This window comes from Gigantopelta aegis, chromosome 6 (genome assembly GCF_016097555.1).
Source record: "Gigantopelta aegis isolate Gae_Host chromosome 6, Gae_host_genome, whole genome shotgun sequence".
NCBI classification, from domain to species: Eukaryota; Metazoa; Mollusca; class Gastropoda; order Neomphalida; family Peltospiridae; genus Gigantopelta; species Gigantopelta aegis.
The window spans coordinates 8,687,957-8,703,761 of record NC_054704.1 but is presented as its reverse complement, the minus strand read 5'-3'; the positions used below and the strand labels follow the sequence as shown (position 1 = coordinate 8,703,761).

General features: G+C 32.6%; 1 protein-coding gene across 3 annotated transcripts in view; it reads left to right on the top strand.

The window, feature by feature from the left end:
* The window catches only part of LOC121375349 (H(+)/Cl(-) exchange transporter 4-like), a 100,629-nt gene extending 89,819 nt beyond the window's left edge, over positions 1–10,810 (top strand). For all 3 annotated transcript variants that reach the window (XM_041502763.1, XM_041502762.1, XM_041502760.1), the window contains 5 exons: positions 5,078–5,136; positions 6,125–6,232; positions 7,285–7,403; positions 8,225–8,319; positions 9,430–10,810. In XM_041502763.1, the coding sequence (XP_041358697.1) occupies positions 5,078–5,136; positions 6,125–6,232; positions 7,285–7,403; positions 8,225–8,319; positions 9,430–9,520 (472 nt within the window). In that variant the 3' untranslated portion in view covers positions 9,521–10,810. The remainder of the gene's footprint in view (positions 1–5,077; positions 5,137–6,124; positions 6,233–7,284; positions 7,404–8,224; positions 8,320–9,429) is intronic.
* Positions 10,811–15,805: the final 4,995 nt, after the last annotated feature.

Here is a 15,805-nt window from a genome sequence, read left to right as displayed (position 1 = left end):
TGTTTTCTCTCTCAGTATCTGTGTGGTCCTTAACCATATGTCTGATGCCATATAACCATAAATAAAATATGTTGAGTGTCATTAAATAAAACATTTCTTTCTTCCTTTGAACCACTGTTATCTTGAGTGGCTGGTTCGGTCCCTTTAACATCGAGATAACAAAGTTCAATTGTATGTTAAAACAGAACAGGAAAAAAATAGAGGATTTTTTAATAAATTCTCGAGGTCACAGCAAACATGTCTTTTTAAGGTTGTCCTAAACTGGTATTTACGTTTTTATTTTGCCATCTTAATGTACATGTATATTATATATGTACAGTATCTTTTATGTTTATTTGTGTCACATATTTTTAAATTTTTTTGGACATTTTTGTGATAACCTACAATGTATGTAGAACCCCTCATATTAACACTTATTTATCATTGTTGGATGTCAAATGCCATTTGTAATGCAGTGTGATCAACAGTGGTGGTATTATGCACACTCATTGAATGGTTTTACTTTATGTGTGTCTGTCTGAATGACAGGGTTGTCAAGTGCATTATGTTTCAAATACCGGTCTTATCAGGTCTTCTAACACATTTAATAACATATTTTATTTAGGGTAGATAATATCACTGTTTTATTGTTAATTATAAGGATTTATCACAAAAAGTTTGGATTTAGTGACGACGAAATTGAGTCTCTAAATCCAAAATTTTGTGATAAATCCTTATAGTTAACAACGAAACACAGTGATATTATCCCTATTCTAATACTACACCTATTTGGAGTATCTGTAAGCAATTGCATTGTGTTTTTATTAAAGAAATCGCATAAATATTAAAAACCTAATTATTTATTCTCCTTACGATATTCAATGAAAATGCTTGTAGTAAGTAAAATTATGACTTAACAAATTTTTCGTTCTCTTCACATGACGTCACTGACTTAGGAGCGAACCAAAGGCAAATTTATCAGCATTGTAGTCTGTGTTTTGAACATGATTTATTGTAATACAGGATACACTAAAAGAAATATTTTCGTTGGCTGTTAATTTCTGTTGCAAGACAAATGGATATGATTGGATTTTACATTTTTGAGCGATGTTTCAACCCCATATTGAATTCTTTCGAGGAAATTGCTTGGTTTAATTTTGTACAAATTCCACGTTGATGGGGTAGGTCTACAAATTTATAACTGTTGCTAACATATTTTCACTTAAAGCTTTTATAAATACATAAAATAATATGCATTTACTAAAGTGTAAGTATTATTTTCAAAAGTTTTTCAAAATTGTGCGATATTTTAAAGCAGTTAATGTTGTTTAAAATTTCATGTAAGAAATCAAGTCATTTCCACCTTCTCTTCTTTATCAATTTTATTGTCCCAAAAAGTATGTACTAAGCAAAAATAAGGTACTTCAGATTGTGATATAATTATTTCTGATGAACCTGCTTGCACCCTTTTGAGAACACAAACTAGAAGAGCAGACCACAAGAAACATGCTGGTGACTGCTGCAATCGATAAGGGACCGGACTTTACTTGGGGTGGGTGGGTGCACGTTCATTGCTGCTAACGAAGTTTTAAAAGTTACAATGGCATGAAATAATAACAAAATAGTAACAATAACGTCATTTTTATATGAAGTTAGTAATTGTTTTGAAAATTATTTATACCGACGTTTAAATATAATGAAAGACGCGGAATTAATATACTAACAAAAAGTGATAGAATATCGGACGAGTTCTCAGAATTTTGTCAATGTGATAAATACTGGTTGTCCATGACAGCGTACATCTATTGTCCCATATATCACGAAAATTAACCAATGGAAAAAAGGCTTATATGAAAGTTCTATTAGAATATAAAATAAAACTACATTATGTGGAACATGCCTTCAACATGGTCACCAGATTAAAAATGTGTTCATATGTTAAAGAAACCATATTTTGTGGTTTGTAATTTTTTTTTATAAATGTATATGTATATATAATATATTTATATATAATACATGTATACAGTAAAGTATTTACGGTATATATAATACATGTATACAGTAAAGTATTTAGGGTATATATAATACATGTATACAGTAAAGTATTTACGGTATATATAATACATGTATACAGTAAAGTATTTACGGTATATATAATACATGTATACAGTAAAGTATTTACGGTATATATAATACATGTTTACAGTAAAGTATTTACGGTATATATAATACATGTATACAGTAAAGTATTTACGGTATATATAATACATGTATACAGTAAAGTATTTACGGTATATATAATACATGTATACAGTAAAGTATTTACGGTATATATAATACATGTATACAGTAAAGTATTTACGGTATATATAATACATGTATACAGTAAAGTATTTACGGTATATATAATACATGTATACAGTAAAGTATTTACGGTATATATATATATAATACATGTATACAGTAAAGTATTTACGGTATATATAATACATGTATACAGTAAAGTATTATACATGTTACAGTAAAGTATTTACGGTATATATAATACATGTATACAGTAAAGTATTTACGGTATATATAATACATGTATACAGTAAAGTATTATACATGTATACAGTAAAGTATTTACGGTATATATAATACATGTATACAGTAAAGTATTTACGGTATATATAATACATGTATACAGTAAAGTATTATACATGTATACAGTAAAGTATTTACGGTATATATAATACATGTATACAGTAAAGTATTTACGGTATATATAATACATGTATACAGTAAAGTATTATACATGTATACAGTAAAGTATTTACGGTATATATAATACATGTATACAGTAAAGTATTTACGGTATATATAATACATGTATACAGTAAAGTATTATACATGTATACAGTAAAGTATTTACGGTATATATAATACATGTATACAGTAAAGTATTTACGGTATATATAATACATGTATACAGTAAAGTATTTACGGTATATATAATACATGTATACAGTAAAGTATTTACGGTATATATAATACATGTATACAGTAAAGTATTATACATGTATACAGTAAAGTACTCTTATAACGAACCAGAAGGGACCATGATAGCTAGCTTGTTATAGGGTGTATGCTACCAAATCAAATCCCATAGACGACAATAGTAACATATGTGGCTAAAACTCCTACCTGCAGTGTATCAATCAACATAAATGCCACGGATATAAATACTACCACCCCTCACACTTAAAGTGAATCAGAAAAAATTGGGGGTCAAGCTGCTCATTTCTGAGATAATGGATAGCATCTATGATTACCCTAGTTCGGCACAAAATTCGAGTACTTTTTTTTACAGGTACCCCATACATGTTTCAAGCACAAGGCTACTTGACACATTGGTACTAGATAAAATAAAATTGCATATTTTTTTTACCCAGATGAAACTATTATTTTTTTACAACCAACACACTCACATTTATAACCAATCACAGGACTTGTGGTGTTCACTTCTCTATCAAAAGTTGGGTGCACCTCGAACTTTGACCCAGTCGGAAGTTATTTGGTTTAGTACTACATATAGCAGTGGTTTATTGTACACATTTGTACAAGTTGGTTATTAATGTATAAGGAGATAAAACAGGACCTTACGACCAGTTCATTCTATGCAGTAGTTCGCTCTAAGCATGTTCATTATAAGTGTACTTTACTGTATATTTATTTTTGTCTCGTTTTGTATATATTTGTTTTTACTACTTAGTGATTTGTAGCCCGAGTACTCTGAGCACCCCCTTTCAATAATGTTATGGGTTTCTTCCTGAAGTGTGCATTAGTGATTAATATGTCAAATATTTGTTATCAATGAACTTGAAAATGATGATGTTATGGTATTTAACGTAAAACATAAGGTTATTGTTGAATTAGAGCACTGGGTAGGCAGCAAAATTCTTTGTTTTTGCTATAGAGTTATCTCTGGCTGAGTTAATTATCTCTGGCTGAGAAAGCGATCGTAGCCGTCCAAATGTCCATCTAGTTCTCGAACAGCAGAGTTCTTGGACTAAGTGATTTAAATCACCCACATATGTAGCTTGTTTGTAATTGGTGATGAGCTTGTTACCTATAGTATGTCTCAAGTGTAAACGACAAGACAGACAAAACATAAATAACACCTACCTTGTGTTAATAAATCAGACAAGCAGTTCATCCATCCATCCATCTGTCCATCCATCCATTCATTCATCCATAAGTCCATCCATCTGTCCATCCATCCATTAATCCATCCATCAGTCCATCCACCCATCCATCCATCCATCCACTGCATGTGAAAATCTTGCTTCTTGTTTGATATTATGATTCAAGTAGCATAAATCTAAAACCTACTTGAGTAACTTAGTGTGTAGCCATGGAGAAGTAATGTGGATCTTCACAGGTGATCTTTAACTCGTTGCATAACTGCTTATGATCCATGTTCAGAGAATAGCTAGCTCAGTGCAATGGTGTGGAGATGAAAGGGTTAATGAGAAACATTTCACAATGAACATAAGATCATTTATTACCCTATAGCAGTCTAGGATAGTAAAAACTGACCTGTGATCAGTTTAAACCTGCTCTCAAACATACAGGGTGCTGCTTAACATATTTTAACACTATTCCACTTAACTAGGTTATTATCTTTTCTTAAAAATAAATATGTAATTATATATTTATGAATAAATTGCCACTGCTACTTTGCTAGTGAATAGTGTTCATTTCAGTTTTTAAGTATTTGATAATCGTGTGTTTTAATTATTAGTCCCCTACCGGTCCAACTATAGGTTTCATCTCCTTCTTATGTGGATGGGTTTTTTAGCATGCCTTGAGATATTGAGCTGCGTTTTGCTTTATCATGTACTGTTACAGATCACTTTTAACTTTCATGACATTTTACCCATATTTTCCCACAGAGTTATGTCCCTTGAATTTAGGAGATACAGAAATTTGTTGGACTCAGTAGGGGACGTGTATTGCTTTAGCAGTACTCTCAGAATGCTTGTTTATTTGGTTTTATTTATTGTAATATAATTTAATTTAATTTAACTTTTTAAATGTTTTTTTTTATTTGTAGACGAAATGACCCTCCTCTTTGTGCAATCACCCAAGACTCGATGACGGTTGAAGAAGTAGGTAAGTTTGTAAGGATGACAGTTAATACACAAAGATAGTTTTGTGTATGTAGCAGGAAAAAAGTTAATCAAGCATGTCTGGTGAGTACTATGAAATTCAGATCTGAGAAGCACAGCAAAATATTTGAAAAAATCTTTCTGTCACAAAATACATATTAAAGGGACATTCCTGAGTTTGCTGCATTGTAAGATGTTTCCAGCTAATAAAACATTTCTACGATTAAACTTACGTATTAAATATATTTTCTTGTTTAGAATATAAGTGTCTGTATATTCAATATGTTTCTGGTCATCTTAATATTTCTAAGAAGCCCAAATTGGATTTTGTCTTCAAATAATTTCATACGTACGAAAAAACAATATTTTAGGAAATAAAATGAAATTTAACCTAGTACAAATATTAGAACGATCAGAAACACGTTTAATTATACAGTCACTAATATTTTATGCAGAAATATATATTTGATATGTAATTATAATCGTTAAAAAGTCTGTTTGTCGATAACATCTTAAAAATTGCAGCAAACTCAGGAATGTCCCTTTAATTGTTTAGCGTATTTGTATATAAAACAATTAGGTTAATCAACTGGCACAAAATAAATAATTTTGGTATGTTCTACCTCACATCCATGTCATTATTTGTGGAACAGTTGATATTCTAAATGTTTACTTGGTTTTTATTAATCCAGCCATAGGGGGACTATAGGTTTTGTCTTGATCCATCTGTCTGTCTGTCTGTCCATTCAACTGTTTATTCATCTGTACAAATATAGTTTTCCTGACTTTTTCGAAAAACCTTAAGATATTGAGTTAAATAAAATGATATACCTTTATGATATAGTTGTATGTCAAGTTGACTTTATTAGTGATTTACCCATTTTTGACAGAGTTATTGCCCTTGAATGTTGGAAATATGAAAATTTGTTGGTCTTGGTATGGGATATGTATTGGTTAAGAAGTACTCACAGAAAGCTTGTTATTGTTTTCAGAAAACGTTTTGCGAAACACAGAGCACAATGGATTTCCTGTGGTGGTCTCTCGTGAGTCGCAGTATCTCGTCGGATTTGTCCTGCGTAGAGATCTCAACCTGGCTATCAGTAGGTTTCACAAATTACACTGATTAACATCTTCACAAGTGTATGAACCGTATACTGGGAGGTACAAAGTATGTTGGGTGGGTGGGGGGGGGGGGAGCATTAATCCCAGTGTATGCTTTAAAACAAAAGTAATAAATATCTGTTTTTGCCAAATTTTTATGCATTTTGGGAGAGTGAGGGGTATCAAAAATAAGAAGAGAGAGTACACTTTGTTTGCTAGTGTTGATAATCATTTTGTCTCATTGTGTTATGTGAGAGTCAACACTGTTCTTAGGTGTGTGAGATGTTCACTTGGAAAGGAATTTACCCTAAACAAATTTTAAGGTTCCCTGATTTTATAAACACTAGGTTGTATAAAATAAAACAGAAGAGAAATAAATCAGACACATAGTAGCAAACATGTCTAGCAATATTCCACACAGAATACCACTTATCATAACAATATATTTGTACCTTAAGCCCAAGATTCCATCTTTCTATTGTAATGCATCAGACCTACAGTTTAGTTCATCTAGATACTGCTATGATTATGGATTTATTTTCACCTTGTGCTTTAAAATGTTTGCTAACATTTTAATTTAAGAAATTTACCCTGGTTTTTGCTAATCTGGAAATTTGTTGATTTTAATGTCAAAGCCTTAAAAGAACTGAAAAAACACTTATTATACTTTTGATAACTATATTTTATTTAATTATATTTGTGTGGTTTAATTGGGTATTTTTGTATATATATATATATATGTATAGATATACCGGTATATCTAGTGTTTTCGCAGAACTGCAGATCCCACAGATAGAACTTTGACTTGGTGTGTGTGTGTGTGTGTGTGTGTGTGTGTGTTACCCCACAGCAAAAGCTATGTCGTGACTGGGATGAAGCATGTCACAATTTTGAGGAAATACTTGGTCTTTCACTTAGAGGAATTATCAAACACAATAATAAATTTGTATTTGCACTAGACGGAATTCAAAGGCTATTCAAACAGTCATGACAACATACACTAATGCACATGAAATATTTCTTAGTTAATGTAAATTGTTGTGTTTTGTAGGTAATGCGAGGAAAACACTTGAGGGGATTGTCAGCAATTCTCTGGTGTATTTTACTGGTCATGTGCAAGCCAGCATGCACGGGCCTGCTCCACTTAAACTTAGAAAAATATTGGACATGGTAAGATGTTGAACTGTATTGGGCAATATTAAATCATGTTAACCAATGTAATAATAATTCTTGTTTAATTTTATAATCCAGAGTTATGGTCCTTTCAATCAATATAGGATAACTGATAAAATATGGAATGTTTTTGTATCGTGTAATATTTTTTATCAGTGAAGGTAAACCTCTTTAATTAAACCCTGGATCAAATATATCTGTCACCAAAAAATTAGCGAATTGGGATTTTTGTTAGCCATAATAAAAATGTTTTAGACAAAATTGTTTTGTGCTTTATCAACTATCAACTTCAAATTATGTTATGAAAAGTGTATGACAACTTTGATAAAGTACAAGTGGAATAAGTGAATTTTAAAAAATTATTTCAGCATATTGAACCTGTTATGAGAACTCGGCGGGGGGTGGGGGTTGGGGTGGGGGGTAGGCTTTTGTTTGTCAAATCACCAAATGCGAATTAAAACAGAATTTAGTGAATCTTTTTCATTATTAATTCCCAAAAGAGCTAATTTGAAAACTACATGCTCTTTATAGATATACAGTAGTTTTGGCCATTTGGCTAATTGAAACTTTTATATATTTTGTGAATACTTCCAGTAAGAGAATTTCAAAAAGATATTTATAGGATGTAAGTAGTTGTGTTCACATTTATTGTTTTGTAATTGTGTTTAAAAGTTTATTCAATTACTGAGCTTGTTAACAATATGAAAAACTAATAAACGTTATTCATTTTGTAACCTGATAACAATGTGCATAAATAACTAGTAATTTCTGATATGAAATGTAGAAAAGCAATATTATTTTTTGATATTATTTTGCAGGCTCCAGTAACAATAACTGACCAGACTCCGATGGAGACAGTGGTTGAAATGTTTAGAAAACTTGGTCTACGGCAGACCTTGGTCACACATAATGGGTGAGGGCTTGTCTTCTTTTCTTACACTGAATGGAACAGAGTAGTGCCAGGCATGTTATTCTGTCACAAGTTGAAACAAACACTAGCTTACTAAAACAAGTGTAAAACATGAAGGATTACATGATGTTTGTTGTTCATATGTTTCAATTAATGTGTATAATTGTAATTGATAGCTAGTAATTGATTATTGGATAGTCTAGACCCTGCATAATTTCCTAAACATGTGCCTGTACAAGCTCTGAACTGTTAACAACTTATTTATATTAACTGTTAGCAAGGGTTTATCTACTTCGTTTCTTTGATGGTTTATTGTTATTAACTGTTAGCAAGGGTTTATCTACTTCGTTTCTTTGATGGTTTATTTATATTAACTGTTAGCAAGGGTTTATCTACTTCGTTTCTTTGATGGTTTATTGTTATTAACTGTTAGCAAGGCTTTATCTACTTCGTTTCTTTGATGGTTTATTGTTATTAACTGTTAGCAAGGCTTTATCTACTTCGTTTCTTTGATGGTTTATTTATATTAACTGTTAGCAAGGCTTTATCTACTTCGTTTCTTTGATGGTTTATTTTCTCTGTTTTAAGATGGATTTCTTAAATGTTAGGGGCAGGACGTAGCCCAGTGGTAAAATGCTCACTTGGTACGCGGTCGGTTTGGGATTGATCCCCATCGTTGGGCACATTGGGCTATTTCTCGTTCCAGCCATAACTGGTATATCGAAGTTTGTGGTATGTGTTATACTGTCTTTGGGATGGTGCAAATAAAAGATCCCTTGCTACTAATTGAAAAATGTAGCGGGGTTCCTTTCTTAGACTATAGATAAAAATTACCAAATGTTTGATATCCAATAGCCAATGATTAATAAATAATGTGCTCTAGTGGTGTCGTTAAACAAAACAAACGTTCTATTTTTCTCTTAAATTTTCAAATAACTGTTTTGTGTTGCCTGATGATCACCTTCTTCTGGCTATCAACACAAGAACACTAATTCATAGTTAGTAGTTATAATAATTATACTGAGAGGTGACAGACTGTTTCTTAATACTATATACTGACAGTCACCTACAGAATCACTGTGAAGTATTATCATCTGTTATTGTTTGTTTCAGTCGGTTGCTTGGAATCATTACCAAGAAGGACGTACTTCGACACATTGCTCAACTGGAAAACCAGGATCCAGAGTCGATTCTCTTCAACTAGAGCTAAACACAGTTTGGTGGAGCTAATTAAAATATTGTGTGGGTTGTGGAGCAAAACAGAATGTTGTGTGGTATGGCATTTTGGAGCTAAATAAAATGTGTGAGGTTTTGGAGCAAAATAGAATCTTGTGTGGCGTTTTGGAGTAAAACGGAATCTTGTGTGGAGTTTTGAAGCAAAATGGAATCTTGCGTGTGGTTTTATTACAAAACAGTATCTTGTGTGTGGTGTGGAATACAATAGATTGTGATATGATGGCAGCATTGCTGGACATGAATCTGATTTTATCGACAACATTAACGGACAAACAGTTTATTTATTGTTAAGATGAAATTTGGATTATGTGGTTTCTCATTTAAATCAAACCTCAGTGCTACTGAATAGCTCATTGTGATTGGCTTGGTATGTGTGTTAGCCAGCCAATCACAAAATAGCTTACAACCACTTGGAGTTGCAGTACTATTGGATGGCCCATTGCAGTTGTCATTCTTTGTCATGAAATAACATGCAACACTATTGGTGTTGCTAGAGCAACCACATCTTTGGAATTGCAGTTCTATGGAATGGCATATTGTGATTGACAGCATAGGTTTTAATCAGCCAATCATAAAACAGCATACAGTTGTTGTTGATTTTGGAAACCACTTTGTTAGATATTGTTGGTGTTTTGTAAAAGAGATGGATTTGGTATTCTGTGTGTTTATGAATGTTTGTTGGATGGCAAGTAATTTCAGGGAAGTTACTAGGAAGATTATTTCCAGTAGGATAGTGTTGACATATCTATTAATAGTTAGTTGATTCAACTCATTCCATTTTGTAAGTGAACTATATCCATAATTGTTCTTTGGTGTGATAACGGCTTTGGAAATTGAATTAATGATTAACAAACTGTGTGCAATTATGGCTTTTTGTCACTTATGCCAAACATTTCGCTTTATTTTTTTATTTATATAAACATAACCACTGGAGATTTTGTGTGTGTTTAAAATGGACTGTAATGCCACTTCATGCTTTTTTCACAGTCTGTTGTTAAATATTTGGTCAGTATTTTCATTTTAAGCAGCCAGTAAAGTGTTTTTCACAGCTGAGTGTGGACTTTTGTGTAAAGCAGTGTTTAATGCTCATGAACATGCCTGCACAATACAGCAAGTAATCATATATGTATAGGACAGTGCATGGGCGTACATAGGATTTTGAAAAGGGGGTTCCAAAATAGATTGCAGACATATTGGGCATATATTTCTATGTTGAGTTTTGAAAAGGGGGGTTCCAAAATAGATTGCAGAGATATTGGGCATATATTTCTATGTTGAGTTTTGAAAAGGGGGGTTCCAAAATAGATTGCAGAGATATTGGGCATATATTTCTATGTTGAATAAATATAATAATATCAGATATCAATGTCAGATATATTAAATTATAAAAAAAGTGATTTCGGGGGGGGGGGGGTTCGGTCTAACCCATCGAACCTCCCCTATGTACGCCCATGCAGTGATAAACGTGGCAGATATTCGTAATAGTATGAAAAGGAAAACATAAACCTGTTCAAAAGGAGCACCACACTATTCAAAAGACAAAAACAAATACTGAACATATATTAAAAACAGGAAAATGTATATGTTTAAAAAGGGAAAACATTATTCAAAATGGGGAACATGTATGTAGTGTTTTTGTCCATGTAGCTGCAGATAGGTAGTATGTTTTGTTAAATTTTGTATTAAGCACATTCTGTGAGAGAAAAATATTGTGAGTGCGACCACTAGCTGGTGTTTGGCCAGCCGTGCTGTGATAATACAAAATCATGTTTAATAATCTCAACCAGTTTCGTGTAAAACAGTCTGCGCATAACCACTGTTATTTTTTAAAGTTTGGAAATTGTTTTTATTGCCTTTGTATAAAGACATTAATATTAGGTGTTATAAATGACATATTTGTTGTGACATGAAGAAAGTTCATATTGATTAAAAGAAAAGACAGAAATGTTTGTTTAATGACACTTCAACGTACTGTTTTTTAATCCATGGTTGATAGTGACTTCAACATGGTAAATTACAACACATTGATTCAAAGAATAGAGCAGAAACCTGCAGGTACCATAATAGGCTACTCTTATCTTTTAAAAGGCAGGTAAGCTAACACACGCCTTGTCTTTTCATTACTTAGGCTGCAAACGTAGCAGCATTCCGTGCTTCCAAGAGTCTCTGATTTTGTATTGGAAGAGATACAATTCTAAAATACTAGATCAGATTACATACATTTTTACAATTTGGGTGAAATCCTAAAAAAATATACCCTAAATTGAATGTTTGATAATTAGTAATGAAACAGATTATACATCCGTTGTTTCGGTGCATTGTTAAGTACTTGATCTATCATGTATAAAGAGTTTCAAACATATTAACAGATCTGGGGGATTTTGATACCAAGGCCTTTTATTAGACCTGTATCACTGGTCCTGTATGTTGGTGGGATTTCACTTGAATCGGTCCAACTGTTCTGACACAAACTGATGTAGATATCTTGATATATTTCCTCATAGGATCTCGCCTGATTGAGGTAATTTTAAAAGAGAAATAAAAATAGCCAGCTGAACAATTGTCATACATAATGATGGATGTTTTCTGCAGTGTCACTTCACTTTGTCTTGTTTTTAATTTGTGTTTGTTCATGTACAGCTAGCCTACTGTATGAATAATGTGAATGAAATTGTCCTCCAAGTGTATGTTATGTTGTGTTTGGTGTAGGGTGATGTGATCTCATAGGAAATAATATTAAAACACACTTGATACATATTTAAACCTGATGTCATGCTTATAAATAAAAAGTCTTGTACTCTGACTTAAAGTTTGTCTGAACTCAACACCAGTGGTGTAGTGTGGGCAGGGCCACTGGAACGGTTGCCCTGGGAGCAAAGGGACTGGTGGAAGGGACTCGGGGAGTGCTAATGGTCCACTGGTTAGGGGATGCAATACTTGCCTTGCCTCGGGCGCTGACAACCCACGCTACTCCACTGCTCAACACCATACAAACTTACATACAGTTAAGTCAAGTTAATACATATATTCAACAAAATCAGTTCAGGGCAAGTAGATATTTTGGGAATAATTCATTAAACATGGTTAGAAACAATACAGCTTCTTCCATTATTAAATATTGATGTGTGGCATGTTCTTAAATGTAATGATTTAAAAATTTTTTTAGTGCAAACAAAATGACATGTATCTTTATGAGTTAATGTGTAATGAATCCTTGCCGAATGATCAGTTTGGTAGTTTTCGAAAATGTACAAAAACAAAGCAAAACACCATGTGCAATATTTTTGCATATGCATGTATCATGAGTTAAATGTTTCAAAGTTTAGAAGTAATCTGTGATCAAAACTTGCACAAATAACATAACAGTAACAGAGAATTACTAAAAGGATTACGGAGTCTTACTTAATTTGGCTGAGCATATATTGGCCTAATGTCCTACAGAAAAGCTAATGTTAACATCTGTGCAGTTGTTTTAACTACGATGTTTGCATAATTTGTTTTACAGTTAGGTCCAGCATGGAATCAAATAACATAACATAACATAATGAAGGTACCTCTGTTTTTTTCAGTCACAAACATTGTTACAAGCATTATCCTATGTACCATGTTTGAAACATTCAGGAGAGTAATAAACCAGCTTCCTAGATTTGAAAGTTGTAAATACTGTAATTTTCAGAGTCTTATCATTGGTCCTCCCATGATCAAAACACAGGCAGAATGGGGCACAGGAGAAATCACTTCATAAGGATTACTGTTAAATATTGACATGTATGCACTTTAAATTTTAGCTGTGTGAGGAATGAATAAATGAAGGGATGAGTGAGTGAGTGAATAACTGGATGAGTGAATGCTTAATGGCACCTGTTTTATGTTTTATAAATGAATATTATCAATATTCAAATTGTTTATACAAAATGTCAACAAACTCATTGTTATTAACACTACTATGTTTAGTGATACAGGAAATAAAATGTCACTGTTTTCAAATGTACTATGAAAGTGGGTTGGGGGAGGGGGGGGGGGGGTTGGCTTGGGGTTTTTTCATTAAGTTGTGGGTAGAATTTAAAGTTTGTCCAATCAATGTTTTTTAAATGGCTTGTTAAGAGTAAACTGTTATAAGCATGTTTGTAACATAAGGAGATTCTAACCTGGTTTAGCTCATACAATTATTTATTGGGGGAGGGGGCAATTAAAAACATTAAGTTACACTGACTGTAATGACTGAACTTCACTAAAAATCAAAATAGAGTGACAAGGTAAAATTGGTAAAGAGGAAACTGGAAATATTATTTTGTAAATCAACCATGAAACAATCAAATAAGTTCATGTAATCATCTTATTCTCAATGGAGATATTTCCAAATTTCATGTCTAGGCCTTTTCTCTGTTTTTTTTTTTTTTACAGACACTAGACCTGTAGATCATGATATAGCATTCCATTAACTGTGATGAAAGCCAAAATACCTGATGGTACATTCTTGGTGTGTTATACACAGACTGTGCCAAAGAAAGAACTGTTTGTATTAGGAGTCAGTTTATTAACAGGCAACACTTGTTTCATTTCCTCGTTTATAGTCCAGAGAAGAAATGTCAGGATTTTAGAACCACCCAAAATCTGTTCTTTTACTGTGATAAAAATCTTTCCATAAACTCTTACTTTTGATGACTTGCTACCCAAAGTCTTTTCTTGTACTTTGATGAAAATCTTTCCAAAAACTCCTAGTTTTGACGACTTGACAAGGTTTTTAATTTAAGGTAATTTTCAACTCTGATGGCCAAAATGTTTAAAGAAATTCAAATCGAAGGATGAACAAAAAATAGCATTAGTTTTCAAAATATATTTTTATTTTCATTTATGAGTAGGAATGCAGTAAGTATATGGAGTTTCATTTAAAAGCTATCTGGACACTGATGGAGCACTGTCTGTTCATCTGCATTGTATAAACCTAAATTAAGTTAATGTTTTTTCTGGTGTTTCTTAAAAATCAGACTAGCAGTTTGACCCTGTCCAATCTCCTGGGTATAAACCTGCCACTATAGCAAAAAAAAACATTTTTATTTGTTAAATACAATGTATATGCATTCAAACTGTTTAAATGTCACCAAAAAACAATGACTGCTAAAGTTTGAAACCTCACATTTAGCGATGGGATATCATTAAATATTGGTTTCCTTTTTTCCTATCATTCATAAAAAGGCTTGCACATATAGTGTTTTATGACACTTAAACAATGAATGAAGACTCCCACTGCCACCACCTGGCTATTCATGTCTGCAGAAAGAGCTCCTTTTATAAGAGCACTTTACCATACACAGGATAGCACATACTGTTTGCCATTAATATGCTGGTTGTAGAGCACTGGTTGAGTTTTAGGGTTTGGGGTCTACAATTATTTTGACACTTGATAAAAGTACAAGGGAAAACCTGTTGCCACCACTTTTGCTACTCTTGTCAAATAGCAGCAAGGAATCTTTTATATGCACTTTTCGAGACCGGAAAGCACATCATAGTCTTTATATGTATGGGTTGTCTTGTATTTGGTGTGGGGGGGGGGGGGGGGGCACCCACTGAATCCACCAAGGGGTCACACCTCAAGTGACAACTCTACTGTTAAGCTGTATCCCGCTCCTGGTGGGAATAGTCTTAAAGATGTGTTTAAAATATTCATCATTTAGTGCCCACGCTAGCTATTATTTAGTATATATGTGGGACGTTACATGGATGAAATATTTCAAAATGGACCTTTCTGTTTGGTGGTGGAATACATAGTCAACAATATTAATTAAGGGCAGGCAGATATTAAAATGGTGTAATGTGTCAATGTTGTTCCATTTTATTAAACTTATTGATTTAAATAACAATTAAGAGCAAACTAAATTACAAGAATTGTTATGAACCGACATGTAAATACTCCTAGCCAAGTTGTGCATTTGGTAGATTTCATAAATGCACAAAATTCACCATGTGCGAGATGTTTTCATGTATCGGGCATAAAGATTTTACGTTGCCTGTAGGACACTATATCAAAGAATTACCCATTGCAAATGTCTACTAGACCTTAATTAATTTTGTTGAGTATAAATGTATGTAGTATATGTATAATGAAAACCCAACACAGCTCATGAGATGAAGTCAACTTATTTGTTTTGTTTAATTTTTTAAATTATTATCCACATACTTTAATGAGTGGTTTTTGTATTTTTTTTAATAGTTATTATTATAACACTCATGAATTTATACAGTTCCTTAGATG